Source organism: Choloepus didactylus, chromosome 6 (genome assembly GCF_015220235.1).
Source record: "Choloepus didactylus isolate mChoDid1 chromosome 6, mChoDid1.pri, whole genome shotgun sequence".
NCBI lineage: Eukaryota > Metazoa > Chordata > Mammalia > Pilosa > Megalonychidae > Choloepus > Choloepus didactylus.
Window position 1 is genome coordinate 62,209,657 of NC_051312.1, and position 22,224 is coordinate 62,231,880.

The 22,224-nt window shown below is 39.1% G+C and overlaps 1 protein-coding gene, 1 long non-coding RNA gene and 1 pseudogene across 2 annotated transcripts in view; 2 read left to right on the plus strand and 1 right to left on the minus strand.

Moving 5' to 3' along the window:
- The window catches only part of SPTY2D1 (SPT2 chromatin protein domain containing 1), a 42,978-nt gene that overhangs the window by 18,387 nt on the left and 2,367 nt on the right, over positions 1 to 22,224 (plus strand). The window contains exons 2-4 of the mRNA XM_037839263.1: positions 3,349 to 3,463; positions 4,249 to 5,784; positions 21,453 to 21,621. Coding sequence (XP_037695191.1) covers positions 3,349 to 3,463; positions 4,249 to 5,784; positions 21,453 to 21,621 — 1,820 coding nt within the window. The remainder of the gene's footprint in view (positions 1 to 3,348; positions 3,464 to 4,248; positions 5,785 to 21,452; positions 21,622 to 22,224) is intronic.
- LOC119536470 lies at positions 2,799 to 21,863 on the minus strand. Its single transcript, XR_005217402.1, has 3 exons — positions 21,430 to 21,863; positions 20,661 to 20,770; positions 2,799 to 7,814 (listed from the first exon to the last, which is right to left on the minus strand). It is a non-coding gene; the product is annotated as an uncharacterized LOC119536470 (long non-coding RNA).
- Positions 6,924 to 8,826, plus strand: LOC119536468 (annotated as a pseudogene).

A 22,224-nucleotide genomic window follows, 5' to 3' on the forward strand; every position in this document is an offset into this window, starting at 1 on the left:
AAAGGTCTAGCCAGACCTGTCTGGAGTCTGCTGGTTCTTCTCTCTTGATTTTAGCTTCTGGTTTCTGTGGCTTTCTCCAAAATGTCTCTGGGCTTCTGTCTTCTCATAAAGGACTCCAGTGAAGAATTAAGACCCACCTTGAATGGGGTGGGTCACATCTCAATTAGAATAGCCTAACTGAAAGGTCCCACCCACAGTAGGTCTGCCCCCACAAGAATGGATTAAAAGAATATAGTCTTCAGATTCAAACCAGCACACCCAAATAGGCCAATCTATAGAGATATATAGGTTATCTGCAGCTGAAAGGTGGAGGGGAATTTACTATTGGGGTGATGAAAATGTTCTAAACTCAGATTGCAGTTATGGATGTACAACTCTGAATATACTAAAAGCTATTGAATTGTAAATGTTAAATAGGCATATTTTATATGTAAGTTAAATCTCAATAATGTTGTTAAAAAGGATCTATGGAGCTGTAGCCCTTTTTGCCTCAAATTTCTAAGTTTTGAATTAAGCTTTGCCTAAGAGAATGTTTTAATAGTCTTCAGGTAACTGCTTTTGATGGGTGCATTTTCAAACTGCAGAGGATGTAAGACACTATTTAATTATGACTCAGTACATATGTCAGTAAATAAGATTAAGCCTCATCAGAGCAGTGCTGACCTTGCCCTACTGCTTGTTTTTTAAATTGTTTCCTAGCAGATCCATGAAATAGACGTTTTATAGATTTATTGAATTCCTTCTACATCATAGGGACAGGACAAAAAGTACTGCAAAGTTGTAGAGTTAAATATGAGGCCAGCTTAAGTATCCTTAAGGGTTGGAGGTGTTAAGAAAAAAAGCTAAAATAATTTGGCAGGTAAATTCATGGAAATAGGTGTATACTTTGTAAAAAGCTAAAAGTAGATTCTTTAATTCTTTCCTGAATGAGTTTCTGAATAAACCCTGCCTTTCTGGTTTTTCTGCCTTTCCTGTTTCTGTTTCCTAAGTCAGTGTTTCCTAAGGGATCATACTTGTAGTCCTGGCTGTACTATGATTTTAGATGATACACAGTGACTTTTTATTTTAATAGTTACATATTTTAATATGACTTGGAGAAATATAACTAGACTTTCAAGTCATGATTTCATGGATATTGTTTGAGGTAAAACTGTAATAGGTCATGGTGTTATGTCTAAGCTCCTTTTGTTAAATATTTTAACTAGTAAATAATAGTACAGGCAGAATACTAAAAAGACGAAAATCATGAAAATGGTATGTGAATATGGTATTAAAATATATCCCATTGACACTGTTGTTTTCCCTTTTAGGTGCCTATATCAATCAAGGGTAGCTTTTCTGCTAGTTATATCCCATTATCTATCTCTTGGAGTACCAGGATAGGATGAAAGTGTCTATCCTGAAATCAGGTTAGATTAGTGATCAGTGCTGTAATAGCTAGACAACAAATCAGTGCTGTTTTAAATAATTAACACTAACATAATATTGGTACTTTTTTGGGTCAAACCCTTTATAAGAGTTGATTTGGCAGATGAATCTGTGAACTACATAGTTGGCAGGGAGAGGAAAATCTTGTCTTGGTGATGAAAATCTACCCTTCTTCTCTTCAAATCTGCCTAATGAGATGGGGTGGACTGAGTGAGAAGAAAATGTTGTCTTGGTGATGAAAATCTACCCTTCTTCTCTTTTGAAATCTACCTAATGAGATGGGGTGGAGTGAGTATGTGCCTCTGCTTATGAGTCTGCGAATGTTTTAGGCAGCTTGAATCATATTCATGGTGGCCCTTTCACAGTGAAAATGTGAGCTTCTTGTGAATAAGACCTGCATTTGAGGTTCTTTTCTTATAAAACGAGGCAATACTGCTTCTCTTTCTCCTCAGCCTCCCTTTCCCTCTCCTTTTTTCTTTTTCAAATATTGGGCCCTAATCCACTATGGAAAGAGTCTACAATTAAATTTACAAGGACATGGGCTAATTAAAGGATCTTGTTGTGACCCAGAAGCCACAGTGACAGGGAGAGGAATCTGGATGCTCTCTTTGGGGATTTCTCTCCATCAGGACCGTGTCAGATCTCAGCATTGCTATCAAGCAGGATTTTCAGGTTGGGTTATGGCCTGCTTCCTTGGCAAACTGCTTCGTTAGTAGATTAACTTAGTTGGAAACTTCCCAGCCTGTTTCACGATGCAGCCATATAGTGAGCATGGGTCCTTTGGCTTTCTTCTAGGAATTTCATATACATTTTGAGAATTACTTTTTTTGGTTCCTTAGTAACTCAGTTTGTTCTCTGAGGATAGTGTTTTGTAGTATTCTTAGCATAGCAATAGCTTCAGTGGATAGGAATGACATCTGTCTAACCAGATGAAAGAGGGAGGACATTTTAAAACTCTAAATCTAAAAATCTTATTTCCTGACCTATAAATTTAATGTGGAATGGTCCTAGAGATGAATCATCCCTGGTCAGAGTTATTAGCTCTGTGTTTACTGTACTTCTCTAGTGATAGGTTCTTATAAAATGGAAATATTTTTCCTTTCGTAGTTCAAATTAAGATTATTCTAGCTTTAGTCATTTCCCAATGCAGTTACATAAAAAGTGAAGCCCAGAGAAATCCATCTATGCCAGGGTTAAGTTAGCACTTTTTTGGGTGATATAGAAACCTGTCTAAAAGAGAGTTTGTGTGGCAAATTAATATTTAATCTACAGAAGAGTTACAGTTAAAGGCTAAAGAGAATTGGACTCTTCTTGCTATATAGATAGTAATAGTTTCTTTAAAATGCTTTGTAGCTTAGGGTTGCCTGTGGTCAAACTTAAATCTTGATGCTTCAGTGTTCTGAACAAAATTATGTACATAGCTGTGAGTCCCTACTAAAAAATCATCTGGAATGCGGTAGTTAGGAGATAAAATGCTTGTTTATTTTATTTGAAAAGATGGACCTTGAAATGTTTAGTTCTGTGGTGTCTGAGGAAAACTAATTTTTTTTACCAGAATTTTAAAGCATACAGTCCTCAAATAATCCATTCTCTTTTAGTCTTTTAGCGGTTATCTTTTAGTCACTCAGTCCAGGTGCCTTTGTGGAAAATAGCCTGAAGACAATGGCTTTTTGAACTGTTCATTTATGCATTATTTGGGATATTACAGAGAAACTCTGCGCCTAAAAATAGCCATGCATAGTCATATTTAGCCTGAAATTTTATAGTTAAGTTTTAATGTGGGCTATATAATCTCTTCATTATTCAGAACAGGATTTTTAGTCAACATTTAAACCTGTTAGTGCTTGGCAGTGCCTTACACCTAATAGGCAATATACTTGTAAGTTGAATGCTTATAACTGTTACTATTTTTATTTTTAGAAAAGGTACAGTTTGGCAGTGGGGCCTCCCAAAAAAGACCCAAAAGTTAAGGGTGTCCAGTCAGCTGCAGTACAGGCGTTTCTCAGAAGGAAAGAAGAGGAGCTGAGGAAGAAAAGTATGTATCTACATTTTTATTCTCAATTTTAAAGTTTTCTACATTCACATCTAGCTTGTACTGAACAAGTGGACAAGTGGATATTTGAAAACATAAAAGGCTAATGGATTTGCCTTGTGGGTGTCTAGGTCAACTGTATTTATGGCTTATATGTGTTCTTATGTTGATAATTACCATGGAAGTATCTTTTATTCCCTCTTAAATTAAAAGGTTCTTGGGGACAGTGAGAATATCTTCTCATTGACCATAGAGAGTACCCAATAAGAATGCCATTCTTTGACCTTGGTTCTAGGTCTGCTTTTTCCTATTTTGTATTTTAACTTTTTTATTATTGAGAGTGCTATCTAAAAGAATAAAATAGGGACACTTTCTGAAAACCATTAAGCTCAAGAAGTAGTTTTACTTCCTGCAAATAACAAGGAAATTGATTTAATAAGTTTACATATTCATTGATTCATAATTAAGAACAACTGTTAAGTGGATAGTAATATCCCCTTAATTAGTATATTTGTTTGGTATTAACAGTTTTCTATATTTAAAGCTGAAAACCAAGCCTTCCACTTGCTTAGTCATTTAGAAAAACCCATATGTGACCCACGCATGTAAAGATGACTCAATTGATACTTGTTTAAAATTACTTCCTTATTTTGATTCCTAGATGTCTTCAGACTGTAATTTGAGCATCACTTGTGTTTTGGCCACCTACTGATTTCAGATGTGCATACAAGCATCTTGGCATATTGAGACCTTGAAATAATAACATGTTTTTGTTTTGTCCCTTTTAGCCTTAGAGGAGAAAAGGAGAAAAGAAGAACTAGTGAAAAAGCGAATTGAGCTAAAACATGACAAGAAAGCAAGAGCTATGGCTAAGAGGACAAAGGATAATTTCCATGGTTACGATGGGATTCCTGTTGAGGAAAAGTCAAAGAAGAGGCAGGCAATGGAAAGCCACACCAGCCAGGGAACAGACCAAGAGTATGACATGGAAGAAGAGGATGAATTCTTAGAATACAATCAAGAGGAATCAGAGCAGGAGTATGAGGAAGAACAAGAACCTCCCAAAGTTGAAAGCAAACCAAAGGTCTCCCTTAAAAGTGCCCCACCACCCATGAACTTCACTGATCTACTCAGGCTGGCTGAGAAAAAGCAGTATGAGCCAGTGGAGATAAAGATAGTGAAGAAAAAAGAAGAGCGGCCTATGACTGCGGAAGAACTTAGGGAGCGAGAGTTCCTTGAACGAAAGCATAGGAAAAAGAAACCTGAGACAGATGTAAGACTACCTCCAACTGTGTCCAAAAAGGCACCCTCTCAAAAAGAAACTGTGGGCACAAAACTTAGCAAAGGTTCTGGGGACAAGCATCCTTCCAAGGGAACTCCCCTTCCTTGTGCTGAGAAGAAATCCAGACCCAACATAGCCAGTGAAAAACCCTTAGGTTTGTCATCATCCAAATCCATGCCAGGAGAGAGGACCAAGGCAGGATCTGGCAATTGCTCCCAACCCTCACTTCGTGAGGGCCGTGACAGACCTGTTTTCAATGGGGCAGGGAAGCCCCACTCCAGCACCTATTCACCAAGTGTCCCAAAGACTTCTGCCAGTGGGACTCAGAAATCTGTTACTGAGCATAAAGCCAAAAAATCTCCTCTTTCTCATCCTAGCCATTCCAGGCCTGGGCCGTTGGTCACTCCACACAATAAGGCTAAGAGTCTAGGTGTCAGGCAGCCAGACAGCAGCTCCAACTCAGCCCCTGGGCGGCCCAGCACAGGGACAGCTCGGCCCACAGTTAATTCTGGCCCTGTGCCTAGGCGTCAGAATGGCAGCTCCAGCTCAGGATCTGAGAGATCAGTCAGTGGGACCAAGAAGCCAGCCAGTGACTCATATCCCTCTGGGCGGACAGTCAGTGGTCCAAGTGGCCCTGGACGACCGGCAAGCAACTCAAGTGGCCCTGGGCGGCCCATCAGTGGCTTGGGTGGTTCTGGGAGACCTGCAGGCCGCTCTGGTGGCCCTGGGCGACCTGTGAGCAGTCCACATGACCTTCGGCAAACAGTTAGTGGTTCAGGCCCCCCGGGGCGATTAGTCAGTGGCCCTGGGAGATCAGTAAGTGGCTTGGTTCCAGCTGGACGGACTGTTAGTAGTTCAGGCCCTGGAAGACCAGTGAGCAGCTTGGCACCTGGGCGAACAGTTAGTAGCTCAGGTCCCCCCTTAAAACCCAAGTGCACTGTTGTGGCAGAAACAATTTCTTCCAAGAATATCATTAGCCGGTCCAGCAATGGACAGATGAATGGAATGAAGCCTTCCCTATCTAACTACACATCTGCCCAAGGTAAGATTGCCCCTTACCCTGAGAGTATTTGTTTGTCACTAGGAAATTGGAGAGTGTGTTTGTTCCAGAGATCCTGAGAACCCTTCCGTGTGTTCTTTAATGTACTCTATTGCTGATAGAATCCTAATGTTTTGTCTACCTTGTGCCAGATGGTTTCTTCAGTGATTATGACTTGGAAAATTCTTTACAAAGAGACTTATCTAGGGCCCTCTGTGTTACTCCAGTAGTGTCCCCAAGTGCAATAAACTTAACTGTGTGATTCGTGAGATAGGGTGAGAGCACAGGTGTTATGTAGTTCAATGGATGGATTAAACTTTATTTTTTCATGAGGCCTAGTGAGACCTGTCTTCAGGATCAGAGTTTAATTGTGCTAGCTTAAAGCACTTTGGTACATCATTTATTCAGCAAATATTTATTAAGCACTCACTGTGTGCCATGAACTGTTGTAGACTGTCCTTGTGTTTTTGCTTCTTATGTCCTTGTGTTTTTGCATCAAGGCCCTACCTACTGGTCCTTTAGGAATCCGTAATGTCCAAAGATACAGCATTGGTGGCACCTGCTAGTTGCTAGGTCATGGTTGCTTCCTGCTAATAGGCATTTGTTTAAAGCACTTGTTAGGTACCATAGAGAATCTAAATATAAACGAAAGATAAGTTTCCTTTCTTTAAACTTCCTAATTCATCTAGACTAATGTTCTCAACTAGGGGTGGTTTTGCTCTCCAGGGGACATTTGGAAATGTCTGGATACATTTTTGTTTGCCACAGCTGGGGGCAGGGGATGCTACTGGCATCTAGTGGGTAGATGCCAGGGATGCTGCTAAATATTCTACAGTACACATAGAACAGTCTCCACAACAAAGAATTGATCCTGTACAAAAGGTCAGTAGTATTGAGGTTGAGAAACCCTGAGTTGGGGAGACAAGCCATGCATGTTAAAAACAACTGTGGAGGCTGGCTATGCAGTGGCGGTGGCGCGACAGCGACCCAAGCCAGGGTGAAGTGGGAAGCAAGTTGCGGGGTGGAGGCACTCGTTTCCAATTCCCAACTACAAGCCAGAAATTTGTAGATGGGGCTGCTAGTCTGCACCTGCAGCTGAGGGAGAAGAGCAGCGGTGGGCGTAGGGGAGTGGTGGCACAGAGGCGGCCAAGGTGCAAGCCGCAATGCAGCACGTGTTGGATAACCTTATGGAGCTGCCCTCATCTACAGGAGCAGAAGAAATAGATCTAATTTTCCTCAAGGGGATTATGGAGAATCCTATTGTGAAATCACTTGCTAAGTGAGATTATTTCCTACCATTGAATCAGTGTGTGAGCTTCATGTGAAAAAACCTTCAGGCTCATGAGAGGCTAGAAGATTCAAAACTAGAAGCTGTCAGTGACAATAGTTTGGAATTAGTCAATGAAATTCTTGAAGACATCACTGCTTTAATAAATGTGGGTGAAAATGTGGCAGAACTGGTTGGTATACTCAAAGAGCCTCACTTCTAGTCACTCTTGGAGGCCCATGATATTGTGGCATCAAAGTGTTATGATTCACCTCCATCAAGCCCAAAAATTAATAATTCTATCAATAATCAGTTATTACCAGTAGATGCTATTCATATTCTTGGTATTCACAAAAGAGCTGGGGAGTCATTGGGCATAACATTCAAGGTTGAAAATAATGATCTGGTAATTGCCCGAATCCTTCATGGAGGAATGATAGATCAACGAGGTCTCCTTCATGAGGAAGATACCATTAAAGAAGTCAATGGCCATGAGATTGGAAACAATCCAAAGGAGTTACAAGAGTTACTGAAACATTAGTGGAAGTATCACCCTAAAAATTTTACCACGCTATAGAGATACCATTATTCCTCAACAGGTATTTGTAAAATGTCATTTTGATTATAATCCATACTATGATAACCTGATAGCCTGCAAAGAAGCAGGACTGAAGTTTTCAAAAGGAGAAATTCTTCGAATTTTAAACAGAGAAGATCCAAATTGGTGGCAGAGGGAGGAAGTGCTGGTTTCATTCCAAGTCAGTTCCTGGAAGAGAAGAGAAAGGCATTTGTTAGAAGAGACTGGGAAAATTCAGGACTTTTTTGTGGAACAATAAGTAGCAAAAAAAAAAAAAAAAAAAAAAAAAAAGATGTATCTCACCACCAGAAATGCAGAATTTGATTGTCATGAATCCAAGTGAGTTACACAAGTTACTGAAACATTAGTGGAAGTATCACCCTAAAAATTTTACCAAGCATTCAAGGTTGAAAATAATGATCTGGTAATTGCCCGATATATGAAGAGGTAGCCAAAGTGCCCCTGTTCCAGAGAAACATGTTAGTACTGATAGGAGCCCCAGGTGTGGGCCAAAGAAGCTTGAAAAATGGGTTAATCGTATTGAATCCCACTAGATTTGGAATTACAGTGCCATTTACTTCATGGAAACCAAGAGGAGATGAAAAAGATGGGCAGGCATATATATTTGTGTCACAATCTAAAATGGAAGCAGATTTTAAAGCTGGAAAGTATTTGGAACATGGAAAATATGAAGGAAATCTCTATGGAATCAAGACAGATTCTATTCTTGAAGTTGTCCAAACTAGAAGAACTTGTATTTTGTCATCCCACAAGCACTGAAAGTGTTGAAGACAGCAGATTTCATGCCCTGTATTGTATTTATTGCTGACCCAGAACTAGAGACATTAAGTGCCATGCACAAAGCTGTGGTGGATGCTAGAATCACTACCAAGCTTTTGACGGACTCTGACTTGAAGAAAACAGCTCATGAACATGCAGGGATCCGGAGAGCATAAAACCACTGTTTTGATTTGATCATCATGAACAACAATCTAGACAAAGCCTTTGAGAAACTACAAACTGCAATAGAGAAACTGAGAATGGAACCACAGTGGGTCCCAATAAGCTGGGTTTACTGATAATTCAGTAAGGTTAACAATTAAAATAAAACTTTTAAAGAGTGACTACAACCAATAAACCTTCTACTGAGAAAATACATGCAGAGATAGAAGCTGTCTGCCAAGTTCAGGCATTTTTATTGTATAGATTGAAATAACAGTACACTATTCTAAATTTTTATATAAAATGTGGTTGGGAAAGTGTACTAATATATAATTTATCTTAATTTTTCTAACTTTTTATGGATACTCTTTCTGTTCATATTATATAAAGAAATGTGTTGAATTTTATGGTTTGATTTAGTACTCTTGCCTTTTTCACAAAGGAATTTTCATTCACTCTAACATTGTTCTCACATTTTCACTGTTATAAAGAATACTTGAAATAGTTTTGTAAAGCTCATTTAGTTTAGTGTTTTAATTAGTGAAGGGTCAGTTACTCTTATGAGGAGAAAATAGTAATTACTGACCTCCCTTTTCATTTTCTTACAGAAGCAGAATTTTAATGTCAGTGCTATAGCTAGTCTACTACCATCCTAGTCGGACATCAGAATTCTGCCCAGTGCTCTATGTTTTCATTATTTCAAAGATGTATCGCTATCCATTCTAATTTTTTTTTTTTTTTTAATCATCATTTTATTGAGATAGATTCACATACCTCGCAGTCATACAAAACAAATTGTACTTTCGATTGTTTACAGTACCATTACATAGTTGTACATTCATCACCTAAATCAATCCCTGACACCTTCATTAGCACACACACAAAAATAACAAGAATAATAATTAGAGTGAAAAAGAGCAATTGAAGTAAAAAAGAACACTGGGTACCTTTGTCTGTTTGTTTCCTTCCCCTACTTTTCTACACATCCATCCATAAACTAGACAAAGTGGTGTTTGGTCCTTATGGCTTTCCCAATCCCATTGTCACCCCTCATAAGCTACATTTTTATACAACTGTCTTCGAGATTCATGGGTTCTGGGTTGTAGTTTGATAGTTTCAGGTATCCACCACCAGCTACCCCAATTCTTTAGAACCTAAAAAGGGTTGTCTAAAGTGTGCATAAGAGTGCCCACCAGAGTGACCTCTCGGCTTCTTTTGGAATCTCTCTGCCACTGAAGCTTATTTCATTTCCTTTCACATCCCCCTTTTGGTCAAGAAGATGTTCTCCGTCCCACGGTGCCAGGTCTACATTCCTCCCTGGGAGTCATATTCCACGTTGCCAGGGAGATTCACTTCCCTGGGTGTCTGATCCCACGTAGGGGGGAGGGCAGTGATTTCACCTTTCAAGTTGGCTTAGCCAGAGAGAGAGGGCCACATCTGAGCAACAAAGAGGCATTCAGGAGGAGACTCTTAGGCACAAATACAGGGAGGCCTAGCCTCTCCTTTGCAGCAACCGTCTTCCCAAGGGTAAAACTTATGGTAGAGGGCTCAACCCATCAAACCACCAGTCCCCTATGTCTGTGGTCATGTTAGCAACCATGGAGGTGGGGTAGGCGAATACCCCTGCATTCTCCACAGGCTCCTCAAGGGGGCACTACAACATTTTTTTTTTTTTTTTTTTTCCCTTGTTTGTCTTTTTTCTTTTTTTTTTTTAACTTTCCCTTCTTTTTTCAAATCACCTGTATGAAAAAAAAAGTTAAAAAGAAAACAAACATACAATAAAAGAGCATTTCAAAGAGACCATAGCAAGGGAGTAAGAAAAAGACAACTAACCTAAGATAACTGCTTAACTTCCAACATGTTCCTACTTTACCCCAAGAAAGTTACATAATATAGCAACATTTCAGTGAACTTGTTCCTACTACAACCATCAGAAATTAACAGACCATAGTCATTTCTGGGCATCCCCAGAACGTTAAATAGCTTATCTGTTCTTCCTGGATTATTGTTCCCCCTTCCTTAATTGCTCTCTACTGCTAGTTCCCCTACATTCTACATTATAAACCATTTGTTTTACATTTTTCAAAGTTCACATTAGTGGTAGCATATAATATTTCTCTTTTTGTGCCTGGCTTATTTCGCTCAGCATTATGTCTTCAAGGTTCATCCATGTTGTCATATGTTTCACCAGATCGTTCCTTCTTACTGCCACGTAGTATTCCATCGTGTGTATATACCACATTTTATTTATCCACTCATTTGTTGAAGGACATTTGGGTTGTTTCCATCTCTTGGCAATTGTGAATAATGCTGCTATGAACATTGGCGTGCAGATATCTGTTCGTGTCACTGCTTTCCGATCTTCCGGGTATATACCGAGGAGTGCAATCGCTGGATCGAATGGTAGCTCTATATCTAGTTTTCTAAGGAACTGCCAGACTGACTTCCAGAGTGGCTGAACCATTATACAGTCCCATCAACAATGAATAAGAGTTCCAATTTCTCCACATCCCCTCCAGCATTTGTAGTTTCCTGTTTGTTTAATGGCAGCCATTCTAACCGGTGTTAGATGGTATCTCATTGTGGTCTTAATTTGCATCTCTCTAATAGCTAGTGAAGCTGAACATTTTTTCATGTGTTTCTTGGTCATTTGTATTTCCTCTTCAGAGAACTGTCTTTTCATATCTTTTGCCCATTTTATAATTGGGCTGTCTGTACTATTGTCATTGAGTTGTAGGATTTCTTTGTATATGCAAGATATCAGTCTTTTGTCAGATACATGGTTTCCAAAAATTTTTTCCCATTGAGTTGGCTGCCTCTTTACCTTGTTGAGAAATTCCTTTGAGGTGCAGAAACTTCTAAGCTTGAGGAGTTCCCATTTATCTATTTTCTCTTTTGTTGCTTGTGCTTTGGGTGTAAAGTCTAGGAAGTGGCCTCCTAATACAAGGTCTTGAAGATGTTTTCCTACATTATCTTCTAGGAGTTTTATGGTACTTTCTTTTATATTGAGATCTTTGGTCCATTTTGAGTTAATTTTTGTGTAGGGGGTGAGGTAGGGGTCCTCTTTCATTCTTTTGGATATGGATATCCAACTCTCCCAGCCCCATTTGTTGAAAAGACCATTATGGCTCAGTTCGGTGACTTTGGGGGCCTTATCAAAGATCAGTCGGCCATAGATCTGAGGGTCTATCTCTGAATTCTCAATTCGATTCCATTGATCTATATGTCTATCTTTGTGCCAGTACCATGCTGTCTTGGCAACTGTGGCTTTATAATAAGCTTCAAAGTCAGGGAGTGTAAGTCCTCCCACTTCGTTTTTCTTTTTTAGAGTGTCTTTAGCAATTCGAGGCATCTTCCCTTTCCAAATAAATTTGATAACTAGCTTTTCCAAGTCTGCAAAGTAGGTTGTTGGAATTTTGATTGGGATTGCATTGAATCTGTAGATGAGTTTGGGTAGAATTGACATCTTAATGACATTTAGCCTTCCTATCCATGAACATGGAATATTTTTCCATCTTTTAAGGTCCCCTTCTATTTCTTTTATTTTTTTTTTTTTTTTTTTTTTTTTTTTTTTTTTTTTTTTTTTTTTTCTAATCAGTGTTTTTCCTTTATTCTTTTCTTTTTTTTTTTTTTTTTTAAATCATCATTTTATTGAGATATATTCACATACCACGCAGTCATACAAAACAAATTGTACTTTCGATTGTTTACAGTACCATTACATAGTTGTACATTCATCACCTAAATCAATCCCTGACACCTTCATTAGCACACACACAAAAATAACAAGAATAATAATTAGAGTGAAAAAGAGCAATTGAAGTAAAAAAGAACACTGGGTACCTTTGTCTGTTTGTTTCCTTCCCCTACTTTTCTACACATCCATCCATAAACTAGACAAAGTGGTGTTTGGTCCTTATGGCTTTCCCAATCCCATTGTCACCCCTCATAAGCTACATTTTTATACAACTGTCTTCGAGATTCATGGGTTCTGGGTTGTAGTTTGATAGTTTCAGGTATCCACCACCAGCTACCCCAATTCTTTAGAACCTAAAAAGGGTTGTCTAAAGTGTGCATAAGAGTGCCCACCAGAGTGACCTCTCGGCTCCTTTTGGAATCTCTCTGCCACTGAAGCTTATTTCATTTCCTTTCACATCCCCCTTTTGGTCAAGAAGATGTTCTCCGTCCCACGGTGCCAGGTCTACATTCCTCCCTGGGAGTCATATTCCACGTTGCCAGGGAGATTCACTTCCCTGGGTGTCTGATCCCACGTAGGGGGGAGGGCAGTGATTTCACCTTTCAAGTTGGCTTAGCCAGAGAGAGAGGGCCACATCTGAGCAACAAAGAGGCATTCAGGAGGAGACTCTTAGGCACAAATACAGGGAGGCCTAGCCTCTCCTTTGCAGCAACCGTCTTCCCAAGGGTAAAACTTATGGTAGAGGGCTCAACCCATCAAACCACCAGTCCCCTATGTCTGTGGTCATGTTAGCAACCATGGAGGTGGGGTAGGCGAATACCCCTGCATTCTCCACAGGCTCCTCAAGGGGGCACTAAATCTTTTTTTTTTTTTTTTTTTTTTTTTTTTTTTTAACTTTCCCTTCTTTTTTCAAATCACCTGTATGAAAAAAAAAGTTAAAAAGAAAACAAACATACAATAAAAGAGCATTTCAAAGAGACCATAGCAAGGGAGTAAGAAAAAGACAACTAACCTAAGATAACTGCTTAACTTCCAACATGTTCCTACTTTACCCCAAGAAAGTTACATAATATAGCAACATTTCAGTGAACTTGTTCCTACTACAACCATCAGAAATTAACAGACCATAGTCATTTCTGGGCATCCCCAGAACGTTAAATAGCTTATCTGTTCTTCCTGGATTATTGTTCCCCCTTCCTTAATTGCTCTCTACTGCTAGTTCCCCTACATTCTACATTATAAACCATTTGTTTTACATTTTTCAAAGTTCACATTAGTGGTAGCATATAATATTTCTCTTTTTGTGCCTGGCTTATTTCGCTCAGCATTATGTCTTCAAGGTTCATCCATGTTGTCATATGTTTCACCAGATCGTTCCTTCTTACTGCCGCGTAGTATTCCATCGTGTGTATATACCACATTTTATTTATCCACTCATCTGTTGAAGGACATTTGGGTTGTTTCCATCTCTTGGCAATTGTGAATAATGCTGCTATGAACATTGGCGTGCAGATATCTGTTCGTGTCACTGCTTTCCGATCTTCCGGGTATATACCGAGGAGTGCAATCGCTGGATCGAATGGTAGCTCTATATCTAGTTTTCTAAGGAACTGCCAGACTGACTTCCAGAGTGGCTGAACCATTATACAGTCCCACCAACAATGAATAAGAGTTCCAATTTCTCCACATCCCCTCCAGCATTTGTAGTTTCCTGTTTGTTTAATGGCAGCCATTCTAACCGGTGTTAGATGGTATCTCATTGTGGTCTTAATTTGCATCTCTCTAATAGCTAGTGAAGCTGAACATTTTTTCATGTGTTTCTTGGTCATTTGTATTTCCTCTTCAGAGAACTGTCTTTTCATATCTTTTGCCCATTTTATAATTGGGCTGTCTGTACTATTGTCATTGAGTTGTAGGATTTCTTTGTATATGCAAGATATCAGTCTTTTGTCAGATACATGGTTTCCAAAAATTTTTTCCCATTGAGTTGGCTGCCTCTTTACCTTTTTGAGAAATTCCTTTGAGGTGCAGAAACTTCTAAGCTTGAGGAGTTCCCATTTATCTATTTTCTCTTTTGTTGCTTGTGCTTTGGGTGTAAAGTCTAGGAAGTGGCCTCCTAATACAAGGTCTTGAAGATGTTTTCCTACATTATCTTCTAGGAGTTTTATGGTACTTTCTTTTATATTGAGATCTTTGGTCCATTTTGAGTTAATTTTTGTGTAGGGGGTGAGGTAGGGGTCCTCTTTCATTCTTTTGGATATGGATATCCAACTCTCCCAGCCCCATTTGTTGAAAAGACCATTATGGCTCAGTTCGGTGACTTTGGGGGCCTTATCAAAGATCAGTCGGCCATAGATCTGAGGGTCTATCTCTGAATTCTCAATTCGATTCCATTGATCTATATGTCTATCTTTGTGCCAGTACCATGCTGTCTTGGCAACTGTGGCTTTATAATAAGCTTCAAAGTCAGGGAGTGTAAGTCCTCCCACTTCGTTTTTCTTTTTTAGAGTGTCTTTAGCAATTCGAGGCATCTTCCCTTTCCAAATAAATTTGATAACTAGCTTTTCCAAGTCTGCAAAGTAGGTTGTTGGAATTTTGATTGGGATTGCATTGAATCTGTAGATGAGTTTGGGTAGAATTGACATCTTAATGACATTTAGCCTTCCTATCCATGAACATGGAATATTTTTCCATCTTTTAAGGTCCCCTTCTATTTCTTTTAGTAGAGTTATGTAGTTTTCTTTGTATAGGTCTTTTACATCTTTGGTTAAGTTGATTCCTAGGTACTTGATTTTTTTAGTTGCTATTGAAAATGGTATCTTTTTCTTGAGTGTCTCTTCAGTTCGTTCATTTCTAGCATATAGAAACATTACTGACTTATGTGCATTAATCTTGTATCCCGCTACTTTGCTAAATTTGTTTATTAGCTCTAGTAGGTGTATCGTTGATTTCTCAGGGTTTTCTAGATATAAGATCATATCATCTGCAAACAATGACAGTTTTACTTCTTCTTTTCCAATTTGGATGCCTTTTATTTCTTTGTCTTGCCGGATTGCCCTGGCTAGCACTTCCAGCACAATGTTGAATAACAGTGGTGACAGCGGGCATCCTTGTCTTGTTCCTGATCTTAGAGGGAAGGCTTTCAGTCTCTCACCATTGAGTACTATGCTGGCTGTGGGTTTTTCATATATGCTCTTTATCATGTTGAGGAAGTTTCCTTCAATTCCTACCTTTTGAAGTGTTTTTATCAAAAAGGGATGTTGGATTTTGTCAAATGCTTTTTCAGCATCTATTGAGATGATCAATTGATTTTTCCCTTTCGAGTTTTTAATGTGTTGTAATACATTGATTGTTTTTCTGATGTTGAACCATCCTTGCATGCCTGGAATGAACCCCACTTGGTCATGGTGTATGATTTTTTTAATGTGTCTTTGGATTCGATTTGCAAGTATTTTGTTGAGGATTTTTGCATCTATATTCATTAGGGAGATTGGCCGGTAGTTTTCCTTTTTTGTAGCATCTTTGCCTGGTTTTGGTATTAGATTGATGTTAGCTTCATAAAATGAGTTAGGTAGTGTTCCATTTTTTTCAATGTTTTGAAAGAGTTTGAGTAAGATTGGTGTCATTTCTTTCTGGAAAGTTTGGTAGAATTCCCCTGTGAAGCCATCTGGCCCTGGGCATTTATTTGTGGGAAGATTTTTGATGACTGATTGGATCTCTTTGCTTGTGATGGGTTGGTTGAGGTCTTCTATTTCTTCTCTGGTCAGTCTAGGTTGTTCATATGTTTCCAGGAAATTGTCCATTTCTTCTACATTATCCAGTTTGTTGCCATACAGTTGTTCATAATATCCTCTTATAATTTTTTTAATTTCTTCAGGATCTGCAGTTATGTCACCTTTTTCATTCATTATTTTGTTGATATGGGTCTTCTCTCTTTTTGATTTTGTCAGTCTAGCTAGGGGCTTGTCAATCTTGTTGATCTTCTCAAAGAACCAACTTTTGGTGATATTTATCCTTTCTATTGTTTTTTGTTCTCTATGTCATTTATTTCTGCTTTAATCCTTGTTATTTCTTTTCTTCTACTTGGTTTAGGATTGGTTTGCTGTTCATTTTCTAGCTTCTTCAGTTGATCCATTAGTTCTTTGATTTTGGCTCTTTCTTCCTTTTTAATATATGCGTTTAGTGCTATAAATTTCCCCCTTAGCACTGCTTTTGCTGCATCCCATAGGTTTTGGTATGTTGTGTTCTCATTTTCATTCGTCTCTATATATTTAGCAATTTCTCTTGCTATTTCTTCGTTAACCCACTGATTGTTTAGGAGTGTGTTGTTTAACCTCCAGGTATTTGTGAATTTTCTAAGTCTCTGATGGTTATTGACTTCTAATTGTATTCCATTGTGGTCAGAGAATGTGCTTTGAATAATTTCAATCTTTTTAAATTTATTGAGGCTTGTTTTATGTCCCAGCATATGATCTATTCTGGAGAAAGTTCCGTGAGCACTAGAAAAGTATGTGTATCCTGGTGATTTGGGATGTAATGTCCTGTAGATGTCTGTTAAATCTAATTCATTTATCAGATTGTTTAGGTTTTCAATTTCCTTATTGGTCTTCTGTCTGGTTGATCTATCTATAGGGGAGAGTGATGTGTTGAAGTCTCCCACAATTATTGTGGAAACATCAATTGCTTCCTTTAGTTTTGCCAATGTTTCTCTCATGTATTTTGTGGCACCTTGATTGGGTGCATAGACATTTACGATTGTTATTTCTTCTTGCTGAATTGCCCCTTTTATTAGTATGTAGTGGCCTTCTTTGTCTCTCAAAACATCCCTGCATTTGAAGTCTATTTTATCTGAGATTAATATTGCTACACCTGCTTTCTTTTGGCTGTAGCTTGCATGAAATATTTTTTTCCATCCTTTCACTTTCAATTTCTTTGTGTCCCTGTGTCTAAGATGAGTCTCTTGTATGCAACATATTGATGGTTCATTTTTTTGATCCATTCTGCGAATCTATATCTTTTAATTGGGGAGTTTAATCCATTTACATTCAACGTTAAAACCGTGAAGGCATTTCTTGAATCGGCCATCTTATCCTTTGGATTATGTTTGCCATATTTTTCCCTCTCTCTATTAATATCCTTTATTGTACCCATACCGAATCTCTTTAGTACTGAACCTTTCTCCAAGTCTCTCTGTCCTGTCTTTGTTTCTCTGTCTGTAGGGCTCCCTTTAGTATCTCCAGTAGGGCAGGTCTCTTGTTAGCAAATTCTCTCAGCATTTCTTTGTCTGTGAAAAATTTAAGCTCTCCCTCAAATTTGAAGGAGAGCTTTGCTGGATAAAGTATTCTTGGCTGGAAATTCCTCTCTCTCAGAATTTTAAATATATCGTGCCATTGCCTTCTCGCCTCCATGGTGGCTGCTGAGTAGTCACTACTTAGTCTTATGCTGTTTCCTTTGTATGTGGTGAATTGCTTTTCTCTTGCTGCTTTCAGAACTTGCTCCTTGTCTTCTATGTTTGACAGTGTGATCAGTATATGTCTCGGAGTGGGTTTTTTTGGATTTATTCTATTTGGAGTTCGCTGAGCATTTATGATTTGTGTATTTATGTTGTTTAGAAGATTTGGGAAGTTTTCCCCAACAATTTCTTTGAATACTCTTCCTAGACCTTTACCCTTTTCTTCCCCTTCTGGGACACCAATGAGTCTTATATTCGGACGTTTCATATTATCTATCATATCCCTGAGGTCCATTTCGAGTTTTTCAATTTTTTCCCCATTCTTTCTTTTATGCTTTCATTTTCCATTCTGTCATCTTCCAGGTCACTGATTCGTTGTTCAACTTCCTCTAGTCTTGTACTATGAGTGTCCAGAATCTTTTTAATTTGGTCAACAGTTTCTTTAATTTCCATAAGATCATCCATTTTTTATTTAGTCTTGCAATGTCTTCTTTATGCTCTTCTAGGGTCTTCTTGATTTCCTTCATATCCCGTACTAGGGTCTCATTGTTCATCTTTAGTTCTTTGAGTAGCTGCTCTAGGTGTGTCTCTTCTGGTCTTTTGATTTGGGTGCTTGGGCTTGGGTTATCCATATCGTCTGGTTTTTTCATATGCTTTATAATTTTCTGTTGTTTTTGGCCTCGTGGCATTTGCTGTCCTTGATAGGGTTCTTTTAGGGTTTGTAGACCAGTTGAAGTCCTTATCTCTAATTTATCAGATCTACAGCTTCGTGGAGTACACTTTCTCTAACTAACCAGCAGGTGGCGTCCACGAGCCACCTGTTCTCCACAAGCCAGATCTCCCCTGCTTAGCCTTTTTGGTGAGTGGGGGAGTGAGTCTTGTGGGCCCAATAGGTGTCCCAAGCTTGCGTGTGTAGTTGGTGTTGCCTGCCCTGTATGTGGGGCGTGTTTCTGGGCAGTCGGGGAGGGGGGTGGCCCTAACAATCAAATCTCCCTGATGATCCTAGAGTTTTAAAGCTACTGCAATAGTCTAATCCTTCAGTTCAGTCCTGCCACAGTTTGTCTCTGCCACTGAGCCACAAGTCTTTGGTATTGGCGTATGGCTCCTGAGACTTGCAAGTGGGCCCCTCTTCCAGGCTGTGCACCCCGGGTCCTCTGTTGAGGGATGACTGTGCTATGTCACAGGTGAGTGCCGTCCCCCCAGGGCAGTTCTGGGCTGCTGGGCTGTGTTGGGAGGCTCCCAGTCTGCTCAAATGATGGCTGAGTGGGGCTCTGTTAATTCACACTGCTCCCCCTTCCCAGCTCTGGGACATTCAGCTGAGGTTGCAGGGAAGGCTAATGTCCACGCCCAGTTTTGTGGTGTGTGCCTGTTATTTGAAGCACTTCCGTCACACTGGGTTGTCTGGGGCAGCTCTGGGCTATGGGGCTGGCGATGGGCAGGAGTGTTTCCTGTCCACCAGGATGGTGGCTGTGAGCGGACACCCCCCTTTTCTTGGGAAGTTGTGTTGTTTAGTGAATTTTCTCAGCCACTGGATTATTGCCTTTTGTCTCAGAGCTCTCTTAGTTCTGCTCTTGACTTGACGTGCCCAAATTTCAATTCTTTGAAGCTTTCTGTATTGAGCTTCTTAGAGTAATTGTTTTAGAAAAAGCAAAAAGGATTTAAAAAAAAAAAAAACAAAAAAAAAAAACGGCCCTCCTCAGAGATCTAATGGGTTATTGAAATGCTAATAGACAAAGCAACCAGGGCCATTAAGGAAAGGTGCCCTGGGCAGAGAGATCAGCCTTGCTTCGGGATTTGCATATGCGCCTCAAGGCCTGATCTCCGCCCTTCCCCTTTCTGTGTTCACCAGAACTCCAAAAATCCTCTGCTTTTACTTTGGAGCTTCTCGTGTTGTTTTCCTTCTATGCCCGTCTCCTCTCTGCTGGGCTGGCTGCTCTCAGAGTCTCTGGTGTCTGGCCTCAGTCTATCTATGGTTGGAGTTTGAATCAGTAGAATGAGTTTCCGATGAGAGCAGCCACTGCAATTCTCCCTTCTCCTTCCTGGAGCTGACAGCCCCTCCTCCCCCGGGACTGAGCCTGGCAGGGAGGGGCGCGGGTCCCCTGGCCGCAAAAACTTACAGATTTCGCTGATCTCAGCAGTTCCACGTTTTCATGAGTGTTGTATGAAGTATGCCCAAAGACAGATTGCTCTGTGGTGTCCAGTCCACGCAGTTCCTGGCTTTTTACCTACTTTCCTGGAGGAGTAACTAAAACATACAGCTCACCAGTCTGCCATCTTCTCCATTCTAATTTATACAGATATAGTGTTTTTTTTTCCCCCTTCATTTCTCTCTTTAGTGAAAAAATGAAGAGCAATAACTTGAACTCTCTTATGCGGTTACTCTTCATTTGTTGCAGGGACATACTGATGCTAATTTTGCATGTACACAGTACACTCGGGGGTTGGAAGCAAGATCATGAGGACAGAGAGAGAGTGCCTTATCCTGTAAAATCTTATAGCAAAAAGACAGTTGAGACGAGTTTAACTGACAAAAGTGAACCAACTACATTAAAAATTCTTTATGAGGATATGGTTAGCAATTGTATCATGCCTCTGCAGATTTCCTGTGATATTTAAAGATACCTCTAAGTTTGCAGTTTGTGGTTTTGTGAATGATCAATGTGTTTTTTGAAATGTGACATGATCATTAGGATATTTGTTCTATCTGTTGTGTTTAGAAGCAAATCAACTGAACAATTTACAAAATTTGCAAAGAACTGTCAGCGGTTTAAGATATATGTACACATATTATGTGTACCTTATATTTATTATATATATGTTATATAATATGTAATAATGTTGTATATATTTTTTACATTTCTGCTAGGAAGTGTGCTTTTTTAGTTTAATGATAAGGAACCCCCCCCCCGAGATAAATGAACATAATATACAAATTTCCACATACACTTCAGTTAGTATCTTCTTTTAGGATTCTTGGATGGTGTAAAATCTTCCTAAAACATGTTCAGAGATGCAGCGCATCATTAAACTGAGTTAATCATAAAACAACAGCAACTGTGGAAGAAGAACAGAAGAAGTATCTGTAATCAAGGACTAGAAAGTGGTGGTTCTGAGATGCCAGTGTTTTGATGAATGTCTTACTTTAGCCAAGTTTTTATCAGTTTTTTTTTTGCCAAATGACAGAAATAAGGATAATGTAGTGAGTTTTCCCTGAAGTTAAACTTACTCAGCTTTAACAGTTTCCATAATGCTGAGAATCTTTCATACTTTTTTGGACTTAAAAATGTTTTAGTGAGATTATTGTAGAAGGTAGTTGCTACCTTTGGTGTCTGCTTGGCAAAATTAAAAATTAGTGATCATAGGATGCAGTTTGTGTGTGTGTATGTGTATATATATATATATTTTATTTTTAAAGAAGTTTACTGGTCTTTTATATCCAGAAAGAACTATTAAGCTAGAAAATGTCACAGACATTTGTAGTAAATCCTGGGATAAACAGGAATTGTATTCCTTCATGGATACCATGAAGCAGCAGGGATGATGTGGTAGTGAGTCCATGCTGAGGGCCAGAGTACTGACTCTGGTTTTAAAGGATACTGTATTACTGAGTTCTTAAAAATTTCATTTTACATGGAACTCTTGGGATGTTTTTAATCGGACACCTATTAAAAATGTTTTAATATTTTATAGTAAAATGGAGAAAATGTTCTTACAGTAATGTCTTTTCTGTTGGCAGGTCCTCAAAGGTTCCCTTTCCCTTCTGGCTACAAAAGGCAGCGAGACGATGAAGAGGAAGAAGATGATGAATATGACTCTGAGATGGAAGATTTTATTGAAGATGAAGGAGAACCTCAGGAAGAAATATCCAAGCACATTCGAGAAATCTTTGGCTACGACAGAAAAAAGTATGGCTAAAAAAAATTCAGATAAATGAGATAAAATGACTCTTTACTTTAAATAGTTCATGTTATAGGGGAGAAATAAACATCCGTAATATAGGCACTGAATGAAACTCTTAATTAGGAACATTTGGACGATTGTTACTTTAAATAGATTTACTTTTTCAGCACCTAACTTTCAAAAAATGAGAATTGTTTAGTTATTTGCATGAGGACCAAAAATACCCCCTTTTAACTGCTGTCCTTATAAGAAATATATTTAATGAGAGCGAAGCAGCTTAGTGTAGCTGAAATAGATTGGATTTGAAGTCAGAAAGCGAGCAACAGAAACATGCTGAAAGCTAGTCTAATTTGATAACTACTTCTCTGTATAAAAAGCCTTGCCACTCAAAAGAGTAGTCTTTGGGCAGCAGGGGGCCAGCAGCATTTACATCCCCTGGGAGCTTGTTAGAAATGCAGGCTCTCAGGCCCCACCCCAGAATGACTGAATCAGGATCTGCTTTATAAGGTCCCCAGGTGATTTATATGCACTGGTGTAATGGAAAGATCAGGGCTGGAATTGAAGTTCTACCAATTACTAACTGGGTAAACTTGAGCAAATTATTTTTA